Source organism: Mustela nigripes, chromosome 1 (genome assembly GCF_022355385.1).
Source record: "Mustela nigripes isolate SB6536 chromosome 1, MUSNIG.SB6536, whole genome shotgun sequence".
NCBI lineage: Eukaryota > Metazoa > Chordata > Mammalia > Carnivora > Mustelidae > Mustela > Mustela nigripes.
This window is the reverse complement of record NC_081557.1, coordinates 206,409,957-206,423,793: the sequence shown is the minus strand read 5'-3', so window position 1 is coordinate 206,423,793 and position 13,837 is coordinate 206,409,957. Positions and strand designations below refer to the sequence as shown.

Here is a 13,837-nt window from a genome sequence, read left to right as displayed (position 1 = left end):
TGTGAACCTAAAGCAGAACTGGAAGAAATTCAACATCAAGACACTGAGTCTCAGATTTCTGCATCCTGGTGTTAAAAATTAAAAAAAAAAAAAAAAAAGAACCATCCACAAGAATGCCACTTCTTTCAGACAGAGTCCTCTGACACCGCCTCCTTCTGGGAAGAACCTGGAAATTTCTAGTCCAGGCCTACAGCTTCACATTTCTCTGTTTCTTTCCCGTGTTCTCACCCGCCCCTATTTTGCTCAATGGCCAAGCTTTCTTCCCATCCCTGCCACCACCCTCCTCAGTGCCCGGGCGGCTCTACCTCCAGCAACTGTCCCTCCGGAGGTAACTTTTCAGTTTCACAAAGACAAACTCCAAGTTATTCTAATGTTTCTCTAATTACCAGCGGAGTCAGGAGGAGCCACAAAAAATCACTATCTGCTCTAGCACCTGTCCCAGCTAGCATGGACCCATTTTCCTCTCAACCTCAACTTTGCTCCCCCTGCCCAATTTCGGACTCCGTGAGACTGAAGCTTCACCTTCACTGCTGCAGCAGGACGACCACCCAGGACGCTACTGAATCTGGCCGTGGCACGACCAGGCCCCGCCGCCGCCCCGCCTCACCGCCCGCGCTCCTTCAGGACGACTCGCTTCTCTCTATCCGCCGCACCAGCTCCACCAGCATCTCTGCCATCTTCGCGATCTCCTTGGCCTTCTCCTCGGCCTTCTCGCATCTCTTGGCCGCCCTGCCGTCCACGCCGTCGCCGGGGTTCTGCAGATGGTTGAGGGCGCTCTCCTCCGAGGCCTCCACCTGCGTTTTGATCTGGATGAGCATATTGTCCATCTCCCACAGCTTGCTTCTGTTCCGCAGGTAGGCTCTGCCGTGCTCCCGCGTGAGGGCCGCGATGTCCTCGCGCATCTCGTTGATGACGGGCAGGAGGAACTGCTCGAAGTCCTCCTCGGGCTCCAGCACTTCCACCTCCTCGGGCTCCGCCAGCTCGACGATGTCCAAGGGCCGCATCTGTCCTGCCACTTCTCCGTGCCCGCGCCCCTGGGGACGGGCGCGGGCATGAACCGTTCCTGCGGCCGTCCGCGCGTCAACAGTGCTCCCGAACTACCTACGCCTCCCTCCTCAGAGCCGCTCCGGGAAAGAACCCGGAGCAGATGCCGCACCTACACCCGGCCAACAAGCGGTACTCCCGGCCGGCGCCGGCGGTGGGGGGTGTTTGCGGCACTTTCACGACGTGGCCCGGCCCCCCTTACGGCGGTGACTGGGACCGACCCGTGGCGAGCGCGCGCACACTGATGGGCCTCTGTCGCGGGCGCGCGCACGCCCACCGCCCCCAGCTTCCGTCCCCGCCCCGCCCCCAATCAGCCTTTGGGATCGTCCCTGTACCTCGCTGACCTCCTCTGTGAGGGCATCCCAGGCTTTTACTTTCACTTTTTTTTTTTTTTTAAATGAAAGCAATTTTCCCTCCTTAGTGTTTAAATCAGACAGGCTGATGTTTACAGCTCTTACTATCCAGCCACGCGCTACTCTAAGTGCTTAGTTTAATTCACTTAACCTCACAGCAAAGCTGATAGATGAAAAACTGGCTAAAATCCTCTCTTATGGCGGCGCCTGGGTGGCTCAGGTCATGGTCTAAGGGTCCTGAGATGGAGCCCCGCATTGGGCTCTCTGCTCAGCGGGGAGCCTGCTTCCCCCTCTCTCTGCCTGCCTCTCTGCCTGCTTGTGATCTCTCTGTCTGTCAAATAAATAACTAAAAATCCTAAAAGCAGCAACAACAACAAAACACATGCTTATGGTCAGAATTTCAACCTGAGCCATTTGGGTCTACTCTTTCTTTTCTTTTCTTTTTTAAGATTTTATTTATTTATTTGACAGACAGAGATCACAAGTAGGCAGAGAGAGAGGGGTAAGCAGGCTCCCTGCCCAGGAAAGAGCCTGATGCAGGGCCGGATGCAGGGCGGATGAGGATGGATTCCAGGACCTCTAGATCATGACTCCAGCCAAAGGCAGAGGCCCAACCCACTAAGCCAGGCAGGTGCCCCTACAGTTGCTCATCTTAATGAGCACACATACTTCCTCTTCTGGGACAGGGCCCTTAAGTAAAAAACCCAGGATTCTTCTTTTTTATTTAATTTTTTTATAAACATATAATGTATTATTAGCTCCAAGGGTACAGGTCTGTGAATTGCCAGGTTTACACACTTCACAGCACTCACCACAGCACATACATCTCCCCAATGTCCATAACCCCACCACCCTCTCCCCCACCAACCCTCAGTTTGTTTTGTGAGATTAAGAGTCTCTTATGGTTTGTCTCCCTCCCTTCCTGCCCCCAACTCCCGCCCCCCCCCCGTGTTGCATCTCCACTTCCTCATATCAGAGAGATCATGTGATAGTTGTCTTTCTCCAATTGACTTATTTCGCTAAGCATAATACCCTCTAGTTCCACCCGTGTCATCACAAATGGCAAGAGTTTATTTCTTTTGGTGGCTGCATAGTATTCCATTGTATATATATACCACATCTTCTTTATCCATTCATCTGTTGATGGACATCTAGGTTCTTTCCATAGTTTGGCTATTGTGGACATTGCTGCTATAAACATTTGGGTACACGTGCCCCTCCGGATCACTATGTTTGTATATTTAGGGTAAATACCCAGTAGTGCAATTGCTGGGTCATAAGGTAGCTCTATTTTCAACTTTTTGAGGAACCTCCATGATGTTTTCCAGAGTTGTTGCACCAGCTTGCATTCCCACCAACAGTGTAGGAGGGTTCCCCTTTCTCCGCATCCTCGCCAGCATCTGTCATTTCCTGACTTGTTAATTTTAGCCATTCTGACTGGTGTGAGGTGGTATCTCATTGTGGTTTTGATTTGTATTTCCCTGATGCCGAGTGATGTGGAGCACCTCTTCACGTGTCTGTTGGCCATCTGGATGTCTTCTTTGCAGAAATGTCTGTTCATGTCCTCTGCACATTTCTTGATTGGATTATTTGTTCTTTGGGTGTTGAGTTTGATAAGCTCTTTATAGATTTTGGATACTAACCCTTTACCTAATATGTTGTTTGCAAATATCTTCTCCCATTCTGTCAGTTGTCTTTTGATTTTGTTAACTGTTTCCTTTGCTGTGCCAAAGCTTTTGATCTTGATGAAGTCCCAATAGCTCATTTTTGCCCTCACTTCCCTTGCCAAAAACCCAGGATTCTAACTGCTCTTTTCTCACCCCTTGCTCCCAGCTTTTTGTCCTGGGTGGATTTTTCTCCCACTGCCTTGGGTTGTTCTGGTCAGTAGGTTTTTGTTCTCTGTTTTAGGTAGGGTAACTGAAGGGACTCATTTTAGAAAGGTCCTGTCTCTGTTGTTTCTGTTTAGGCCACAAGTACTTATGTTCTGTATTCTGCATCCAGTTAAACTAAAAAAGCGATGTTCCCACTTCAAAGGGGAAACAAGAGAGTTACTCATTCTCTGAGGTTTTTTAAAAAGAATTTATTTGTTTTACACAAAGAGACACAAAGAGAGAGAGAGCACAAGCAGGGGAAGCGGGAGAGGGAGAAGCAGGCTTCCTGCCGAGCAGGGAGCCCGATGTCTGGACTGATCCCAGGACCCTCAAATCATGACCTAAGCTGAAGGCAGAAACTTAACAACTGAGCCACCCAGGCACCCTATTCTCTGAATTTTTGTCCTAGGCCCCCAAATACCTGATAACATCTAAGAAGAGCCAGATCCCAAACATGTTCCCAGGACGTTAACTTTGAACAAGACTTGGCAGATGCTGGCTGGCATCAGTAACCCCTACCTTCAATGATTTATAGAATAACACCTATTACTCACAGGCCACTCACCTTTGATCGGACCCTACTCTGGATTCCTGAAGGAATAGTTGCCCTAGATCCCTTTCCAATATGAACCCCTAGACCCAAGCCAGGAAGAGACTCATTCTCCTTTCCTTTCTGAGTCTCCCAGTCTGTCTGCTAAATTCTGTTTCTCACACTATTTAATAAGCTGTTTTTACTTTCTCTGGCCTGTGTTTGATTTCTGTCCCATGCAAAGTTGGTCCTGCAGGGACCCCCGAACCCCCTCTGGGTTCTTGGACCCAACCTGCCTACATCATCTTCACCAGACTGTAAGCAACCTAAGATAAAGGGCCACTTCTGATTCGGCTCTGTCCTCAGCCCCTCTTGGCAGCCTGGACACAAGTAGGGCCTTAGGGAATATTTTAGAGATAAGGCCTCCTTTCATAAAATATAAGCGCCTCTGTCTATTGGAGGTTCCTTGACAGTGGGTTCTGGTCTCTGTCCTTAACACCTATAGGACCTGAAAAACAGCAGGGGACCAGTAAAATTCAGCTTTAACATTCATTTAACAAAAAAATGTTTGAGCACGGAGAGTATGCCATTGTGGAATGGATGGAGTCTCTTTGCAGGCTTGTTCAGTGAGTGTCCCACTAGCTGAACTTTGGAGGGACTCTGCTTACAATAGTGCCACAGATTAGAGCTTCAGTATTCCAGTCTTTAAGTAAAAACCGGTGATCCCAGCGTGAATATCCATCGATGGGAAGATATGTAAGTGAGGTGATGTGCAGGAAAGTGATTTGCAAATACCAAAGCACCAGCAGATATAAGTGGTGATAGTGTAATAGTAATTATGACAGTGAATGGAGGTTGTTTGTGCTAAAGGTTTTGAAGTCAGAAACATCCTGCATTAGGTGCTCCTAGTCCCTCCAGTTACTTGTTCTGTGGCCTTGGACAAGCTGGCTAACTCGAACACATATCTCTGAGGTCAGTTTCCACCTGCTGCTCTAAACTGGGCATTGGACATATGATCTGTAAGATCATCTCACGATCCTTATCGTCCCATAATAATTACGTGATATGGTTTGCCCAAGATTTTGTATCTTGCTCGTCTCCTGCCTAGTGCAGCCACAGCTCGTGGTCCCAAGGTTATCTGAAGCAGGTAGTATTGGCTGCTGGATAAACTGACCAGTGTGTTTGCTCCTCACCTGTCTACTGGTCCCATAAGCTGAGAGAATGTCTGCCTCTTAATCATTTTCCTAAGGAACAGACTTAAGTATGCCCTAATAGGAGATGAAGTAAAGATCTGTGTGCAGCATTTTATTAAGAATGATGGCAATATCCAAGCTGATATAATGTATCCTACTAGTTTTATGGGTATCATCAGAGTGACAAGACTGGGGGAGAATTTTCATCTGATGTATGACACCAAGGATCACTTTGCTGTTCATTGGATTACACCTGAGAAGGTCAAGTGTAAATTGGGCAAAGTGAGGAAGATCTTTGTGGGGACAAAAGAAATCCCTCATCTGGTGACTCATGATGCTTGCTTCATCCGCTGTTCTGAGCCCCTCATCAGGGTGAATGACACCATTAAGATTGATTTGGCCGACTGGAGAGATTACTGATTTCACAAGTGCGACACTGGCTAACTGTGTAGGGTGACCACAGTGCTAACCTGGGAAGAACTGGTCACCAGCAGAGAGAGACACCCTAGTTCTTCAGATACTGTTCACATGAAAGATGCCAATGGCAACTGATTTGCCACTCAACTCTCTTAACATTTTTGTTATTGGCAAAGGGAACAAACCATGGATTTCTTTTCCCCAGGGAAAAGGTATCCACCTCACCAGAAAGAGACAAGAGACTGGCAACCAAACAGAGCAGTGGGTAAAATGGTCCCTAGGTGACTTGATTGGAAGACTATAGCTAATTAAAGATCATACAGCACACACACACACACACACACACACACACACACAATGATTTGTATCTTGTATCCTGAGTGTCCCCTTTAGCTCTCCAGACATTCCTGGTTTGATGAATTAGAATTTATTAAAGGGATATAGATAATAAAGGATTCACATTCAAACTGTATTGAGAATGTCTATAGATCAATAAGGAAAAGACAAATAACTCAATTTAAAAACCGGCAAGATGGGACACCTGGGTGGCTCAGTCAGTTAAGTATCTGCATTCAGCTGGGGTCATGATCCCAGACTCCTGGGATCGAGTCCCACATTGCTCCTTGCTCAGCAAGGAACCGCTTCTCTCTCGTCCTGCCACTCCCCCTGGTTGTAATCTGACAAGTAAATAAATAAAATATTTTTTTAAGATTTTATTTATTTATTTGACAGAGATCACAAGTAGGCAGAGAGGCAGGCAGAGAGAGAGAGAGAGAGAGAGGGAAGCAGGCTTCCTGCAGGGCAGAGAGCCCGATGCAGGGCTCGATCCCAGGACCCTGACATCATGACCTGAGCTGAAGGCAGCAGCCCAAACCACTGAGCCACCCAGGCGCCCCTAAATAAAATATTTTTTAAAAAATTAAAATGGGGCACCTGGGTGGCTCAGTGGGTTAAGCCTCTGCCTTCGGCTCAGGTCATGATCTCAGGGTCCTGGGATGGAGCCCCGCATTGGGCTCCCTGCTCAGCAGGGAGCCTGCTTCCTCCTCTCTCTCTGTCTCTCTCTCTCTCTGCCTGCCTCTCTGCCTACTTGTGATCTCTGTCAAATAAATAAATAAAATCTTTTAAAAAAATAAATAAAAATAAAAAATAAAAACGGGCAAGACTTGAGCCAGCACTTCAGAAGAGGGAATATCCACATGGCCAATAAGTATACAAAAGGGTGCTAAAGTTCACTATTGAACAGGAAATGCCAATTAAAACCACGATGAGCTAGCATTCACTATACATCCACTAGAATGGCTAAAAACGAAAATGTTGACAATACCAAGTGTTTGGGAAAAAGTGGAAAGAAGATGAGAACGTTCAAAATCATCAAGAAGAGAAAGGTTCTGAGGAACTCCTGTTTATTTCTCTCTTTGATTTCGGTATGAGCAGCAAGAAGAAACTAGGGACAGTGGGAAGCTCTTCATGGGTCCTTGACATGTTCTGTATCTTGATCTCGATGGGGGTTACCTGATTGCGTGACCACGCGAAAGGTACAGTGAGGACCCACGCGTCTTAACCTAGCCCTGTTCACGTCGCGCGCGGACGAGCGTCCAGGGTCTGGAAACGGAGACCGGCGCGCGTGCGTGTACGTGAGCGCGCAAAAGCCGGTTGCTGGGGCGCGCGCGTGCGCGCGCAGGAGCCGGAAGCAGAACTGGGAGCCCGGAAGTCGGGCGGGCAACCGGGCCGGGGCGGGCCATGGAGGGTCGCGCCGCGGGTGGTGGGCCACCGCGCGAGGGGTCAGCGGAGGACGAGGCCGAGCTCCCTGGAGCAGCGTGGAGCGGGGACAGCGGCAATGTGTCCCAGAGCCACAGCAGCGCCTCGGGGCCGTGGGAGGACGAGGCGTCGGAGCTGGGCGCGCCGGGCCGCGATCTGCCGCTGCTGCGCCGCGCCGCCGCGGGCTACGCCGCCTGCCTGCTGCCGGGAGTCGGGGCGCGGCCCGAGGTCGAGGCCCTGGACGCCAGCCTGGAGGACCTGCTCACCAGAGTGGACGAGTTCGTGGGCATGCTGGACATGCTGCGCGGGGACTCCTCCCACGTCGTCAGTGAGGGTGTGCCTCGCATTTACGCGAAGGCCGCGGAGATGCGGCGGGTCTACAGCAGGATCGACCGGCTGGAGGCCTTCGTGGGGATGATCGGCGCCCGCGTGGCCAGGATGGAGGAGCAGGTGGCCAGGGCGGAGGCCGAGCTGGGCGCTTTCCCCAGCGCCTTCAGGAAGCTGCTGCACACGATCAGCGTGCCCTCCTTGTTCAGCAAGGCGCCCTCCGGCAGGCCCCAGCAGAGCGGCTACGAGCCGCCCGTCCTGTTTCGGACCGAAGACCACTTTCCCTGTTGCAGCGAGACACCTCAGATCTGAGTCCGCCGGCCGGCCCGCCGGGGAACGCCGGCTGCGAGGGCCGGGGCTGCTGAGTCTGCCGGCGAGGCCGCTGGTAGACCTCCACGAGGTTGGAGGACGGCGTGTTTGTCTTTGGCACACTTGTTTCCCACTGTTTGCATGACCTCCCGTAAGGACGTGTGGCTTTCTCTCTCCAGTGCTGAACCGAGGGCTGGCTGCTTGGGGCGTCGGGGAACCTGAAGGCGTTTCTCTGTGCGCTGTGGCAGAATTGTTGTTTTTATGGGTTTTACAGCTCACCCAACAGTATTACCTTTTCAGAGTTTCTATATTTTATATTAAGAAAAACTGCGCAACTGTCCCGGTCTTATTATTCGATCCTAATAGCGATTCCATTTTCTGTAGCTTTTAGGGTAGATGGTAAGTTATTTCACGTTATATTCTACTTTGCACATCATGGGTTGTAAACCGAAGGAAATCATACAATTTCTGAGAAGATGGATTGATTTATTGCAATTAATTCCGAATCTTAATTTGCCCACAGCAAATATGTCTGTAACTGGTTGCTAACATTTAGTTTATAATTTAAATATTAATAAAAATTTAAATTTTATTGGAAAAGCTTTTCTTCTGGAAAGGACTTTGCATATTTCTTTTTTTGTTTGAAAATAGATATATTGCTCATGATTGTAGGGATAAGGAGAAGTGTCTTGGGAGTAACTCCTTTCGGATGTGAAAAAGCTTAGCTACTATTCCACAGAATTTTGTTTCTCACCTCTCAAAGTCCATAGTTAAATCATGTGTGTGAATGACTGGTGTTGGTTTTGTTCTTTCACCCAACAGCATGGAATCCTAAAGATGTCTTGCAGGTGCAGCAGGCTTTGATCTTGATTTGAATCTTAATCTATTGTTATTAATTGATGTTCCTAGGCAGTAGACCTCAAATGAGCACCCAGCTTAGGTTTCTCTTGTGTCATTTATCGTGGATCTTAGAGGCAAACGGAGTAGTCATGTTCTCTCATAGCTGTGTATCATAAGTCTGATCATGTAGGGGCACCTGGGTGGCTGAGTAGGTTAAGTGTCTGCCTTCTGCTCAGGTCAGGATCCCAGAGTCCAGGGATTGAGTACTGCATTGGGCTCCTTGTTCAGCGGGGAGCCTGCTTCTCCCTCGAACTGCCGCTCCCCCGGCTTGTGTGCCCACTCGCCTGCTCACAAGTTCTCTCTCTCTCTCTCTCTCTCTGACCCAAAAAAATAAAAATCGGATGATGTAATCTGCACTTTCCTCTTTCATGGACCTGCAGTGTCGCACATTTATACTTTTTATTCAGGAGGTTCATAGACGATAAATTAAGGAACTCCTGAATTTAGAAGCTGAAAGCACAAGTAAGCTACATTTAATACTGTTGGGCAATCACTGGGTAGTACCATAAGTAATTAGCATATCCCTATGATATAATCACTGAATATGAAAATAGCTTTAGTACCTAACATCCATACTGCAAAATGCTTTATATTAAAAAGTAGGTAGTAATTAGGGCAAATTACGAAAAAAATTGGGATAACTAATTTTTTTTTAAGATTCTTTTTATTTGAAATAGAGAGCATGCACACAAGCAGTGGGGAGGAGCAGGGGAGAGGGAGAAGCAGACTTCTCACTGAGCTGGAAGCCTGATCCTGGCTCTCAGGGAGCCTGAGATCCTGACCTGAGCCCAAGGCAAATGCCCAACCAACTAAGCCACCCAGGTGCCCCATTTTCTGGCAATATTTAAAAAACAACAACAACAACAACAACCCCCTGGGACACCTGGGTGGCTCAGTTGAACGTCTGCCTTCTGCTCCAGTCATGATCCTGAGATCCTGGGATTGAGCCCCACGTTGGGCTCCTTCCTCAGCAGGGTGTCTGCTTCTCCCTCTCCCTCTGCTTCTGATCTCTTGAGCACACGCGCATGTGTGCGCGCACTCTCTTTCTCTCTCGGTCAAATAAATAAACAAATAAAATCGTATATAAAACTAAGAGAAAGAGAAAAGAAAACAAGAGCTGGCAGTGCTGAACTGGCTCAGTGGGGAAAGCGTGCAATTTTTGATCTCAGGGCTGAAGTTTGACGCCCCCCATGCTGGGTGTTAAGAGGATTAAAAATAAACTTTAAATATTTTATTTTATTTGAGATTTTATCTTTTTTTAAGATTTTATTTAATTATTGTCAAAGAGAGCTCACACAAGTAGGGGGACAGGCAGAGGGAGAAGCAGACTCCCCCTGAGCAAGGGGCCTGATGTGGGACTCTATCCCATGACCTCGGATCATGACCTGAGCCGAAGGCAGATGCCCAATGACTTTTATTTCTAAGTAATCTACACCCAACATGGGGCTTGAACCCACAACCCCAAGATCAAGAGTTGCATGCTCTACCAATTGGGCCCATCTGGAGCCCCAAATATAAATAAACTTTTTTAAAACGGGGGCCTGGGTGGCTCAGTGGGTTAAAGCCTTTGCCTTCAGCTCAGGTCATGATCCCAGGGTCTTGGGACTGAGCTCTGAGTTGGGCTCTCTGCTCATCAGGGAACCTGCTTCCTCCTCTTTCTCCTCCTGCCTCTCTGCCTACTCTGATTTCTCTGTCAAATAAATAAAATCTTAAAAAAAAAAAGTGCAGGTCGTGGAGTCAGCCCAATGTGAACCTGCTAAGTATATGATCTAGGACAGGCTAGCCTCGTCCCTAAAGGCGTGGAGGGAAAGAACCACAAGGGCACAGGTCTCAAAACTACTCCCTTGGTGCTGGTGCAGAAGCAGCCACAGACCACACATAGACAAATGTGCAGGCTGCATGCAAATAAAACCCAGGTACTTCTTGAAACAAAAGCCCTAAGGGGAGCAGACCATTGATGGTCTGCGATTTAAGATGTTTAAAGTGGCTTGGGACACCTGGTGGCTCAGTCATTTAGGCATCTGCCTTCAGTTCAGGTCATGATCCCAGGGTTCTGAGATTGAGACCCATGTTGTGCTCCTGATTAGTCGGAGCCTACTTCTCCCTCTCCCTCTGCCTGCCACTCCCCCAGCTTGTGCTCTCTCTCTCTCTCTCTCTCTCTGACAAATAAAATCTATTAAAAACAAAAACAGGGCACCTAGGTGGCTTAGTTGATAAGCCTCTGCCTTCAGCTCAGGTCATGATCCCAGGGTCCTGGGATCGAGCCCCACGTCAGGCTCCCTGCTGAGCTGGAAACCTGCTTCTCCCTCTCCCACTCACCTGCTTGGGTTCCCTCTCTTGCTGTGTCTCTCTCTGTAGAATATATAAATAAAATCTTTAAAAAAAAACATTAAAAACAATAACTAAAAAATTTTAAATTTTAAACTAGCTTGGCTTCCTCAGAAAGGGCAGCACTGGAAAGCATTAGTTCTAAGGATACCCCCCTCACCACCACACTGGTGAACGTGAATCAAGAGAAAGCCGGGTTTAGGACCACAGACGGGGCTCAGGTTGCCAGTTACCTTCCGACCAAAGACAGTCACAAACAGCTGGAGACCAGCTCGGGTCTTACCTTTTTCGAGACCCACCTTTACCGGAAACAAAGCTTCCTGGCCTCTCTCAGCAGTATCTTCTAAGGACTTTGGCTTAAAATGAACTGCTGTTAATAGTGTGCACTGTAACAGGGCCCCTGGGGGGCTCAGTTGGTTAAGCATCTGCCTTCAGCTTGGGTCATGATCTCTGGGTCCTGGGACGGAGTGCTGCATGGGGCTCCCTGCTCAGCTGGAAGTCTGCTTCTCCTTCTGCCCCTCCCCCTGCTCATGCTCGCCTATGCTCCCTCTCTCTCAAATAAAATCTTTTATATATATATATGTGTGTGGTGTGTGTGTGTGTGTGTGTGTATATATATATATATATATATGGAAAGCTAACATCCAATTTGTCAGGACTATAGGCCCCACACACAACACATCCCAAATGCACCCCTCTGTCCATCTCACAGCTACCCCATCTCACCTCTGCCACCCAGCAATCTCTTAAGTGGTTTCCTGCTTCCGCATCCTCTCTCCAAGCCACTCTCCACCCAGTACATGGCAGCCAGAGGTGTCTTTAAAAACCATAGGCCAGGGGCGCCTGGGTGGCTCAGTGGGCTAAAAGCCTCTGCCTTAGGCTGAGGTCATGATCCCAGGGTTTTGGCATTGGGCTCTCTGCTCAGAGGGGAGCCTGCTTTCCTTCCTCTCTCTCTGCCTGCCTCTCTGCCTACTTGTGATCTCTCTGTCAAATAAATAAATAAATAAATCTTTACAAAAATAAAATAAATAAATAACTAAAAACCATAGGCCAGATACATTGGGCTTTGCCTAAAACCATCGTTGGCTTCTCGGGACATTAGAGTAAGATCTGAATTCTATTCTGTGGCCTGCCACACCTTAGAGGATCTGGCTCCCACCCCTTCAGTGATCTTGACTTGGGCCTCTCTCCCCTTGCTCACTCCCATCCAGCTTCACCTTGATCCTGAAAGATACTCAGTGCAGTCCCTTAACAGTGCTGTGTCAGTCTGTGCTGTCTGCCTCCCCCACCTCCAGCCAGGCATGGGTTCTGTCCGTCCCACTGCACCACGACTGTCTTATCAGCAGGTAACACCACGCCTGGCACGCTCAGCTGTTGAACCAATGACAATCAGGCCAGCCAAGGGAATGAACAGCCAGGGAAAAACTAGGCGCTGCATGTGGAATGGGAGATAGAAAGACAAATAGAGTAATGCAGTCAAGACTTGCTGGAAAATCAAGCATCCTGGGAGGGCTGAGGACACCAAGAAAAATAAGACCTGATTGTTCTTCAAGAGCTGGATGGTCCAGAGGGTGAGCCGTCCAACCCCAACCCAGTCCAACCCCAGCTTCGGGGATTGGATTTTTTAAATCTGGTGCCATCATTCCTGTGGGCTCCAAGAAGGCCCCTTCTGAAATGAGCCCCCGGGATGTTGCTAGAGAACTTTCAGAACTACCTTTCTTTCTTTTTTTATTTTATTTTATTTATTTGACAGAGAGAGAGATCACAAGCAGGCAGAGAGAGAAGGGGGAAAGCAGGCTCCCCGCTGAGCAGAGAGCCCAATGCGGGGCTTGATCCCAGGACACCGAGACCATGACCTGAGCTGAAGGCAGAGGCCCAACCCACTGAGCCACCCAGGCGTCCCCAGAACTACCTTTCTGAAGAGACTCTTTCATGCGGCAAGGCTAAAAACCATTTTCCAAAGTGACCTACATCGTAGCCCCAGCAATAGAGAAGGGAATGAATGTCTTGTAGAGTGAAAGTTTCCTCTTGGTGGTCTTCATCCCCAAAGGGAGGCGTGCCCGAAGGGGTTCAGGTGGGACCCTGGGGCAGAGGATGGGAATAAAGGGACCCGGGCCCCCTCCCGTGGGCGTGTGACAGCGTGCTGGCAGCCAAGGAGGCGGCAGGAACCGCCCCTGTCCAGCAGGGGGCGCTGCCGTAGCAGGAAAGGCCGCCCTGCCTACAGGAACCGGCCCTGGCGAGGCTGGGGCAGGGGCTGGAAGCTGCTGATTCAGAGCCTTCAGGCCCTGTCCACGCCTGAGGGGCCTGCAGTGTGGGGACCACGGCTCTACCCCAAGGCTGCCCTTTCTGCTCAGAGTGTGGGAGGGGAGGAAGGTGGGATGGGAGCAGCTGGGGGGGTGGGTAGGGGGCGGTATACAATGGCCCGTCCTGTCCCTCACCCTGTTTGCTGTCCTCCTCATCTCCTCTGCACCCAGAATGAGCACGCTCATGTATCGATTTGTCTGTCTGTCTGTCTCCCCAACCAGGGCGAGGAGCTTGGCCTTTGTTCATTTTGTGCACCCTGGATTCGGGGTGCCTGGTCCAGAGGAGGCCGTAGGCAAGGAGAACCTGGGAGGCTGTCCTGGTGAGGGATGCGCTTCCAAGCTCCATTCCTGGTTGTTCAGCTCCTTGTCTGGCAAAACCAGGAAACCTATTGCCCTGTTTTCCCAGGGGAAGAAAAAGGCAGACTCCTCCCCCGGGCCCCGCAAAATCCCCCATGGGCTCTCGACCATGGAACTGCTCGCTGGTGGATTGTCTTGGCAGCATGTG

The 13,837-nt window shown here is 49.5% G+C and overlaps 2 protein-coding genes and 1 pseudogene across 2 annotated transcripts; 2 read left to right on the top strand and 1 right to left on the bottom strand.

The window, feature by feature from the left end:
* Positions 1–584: 584 nt before the first annotated feature.
* LOC132015048 (MORF4 family-associated protein 1) lies at positions 585–1,029 on the bottom strand. The gene has a single exon (XM_059395718.1). The coding sequence runs from the start codon at positions 1,002–1,004 to the stop codon at positions 621–623; it is 384 nt and encodes a 127-aa protein (XP_059251701.1). The 5' UTR covers positions 1,005–1,029; the 3' UTR covers positions 585–620.
* A 118-nt stretch (positions 1,030–1,147) lies between these two features.
* Positions 1,148–5,676, top strand: LOC131999250 (small ribosomal subunit protein eS4, X isoform-like; annotated as a pseudogene).
* Positions 5,677–7,089: 1,413 nt separating this feature from the next.
* Positions 7,090–8,403, top strand: BLOC1S4 (biogenesis of lysosomal organelles complex 1 subunit 4). Its single transcript, XM_059380473.1, has one exon. The coding sequence runs from the start codon at positions 7,148–7,150 to the stop codon at positions 7,802–7,804; it is 657 nt and encodes a 218-aa protein (XP_059236456.1). The 5' UTR covers positions 7,090–7,147; the 3' UTR covers positions 7,805–8,403.
* The last annotated feature ends 5,434 nt before the right edge of the window (positions 8,404–13,837 follow it).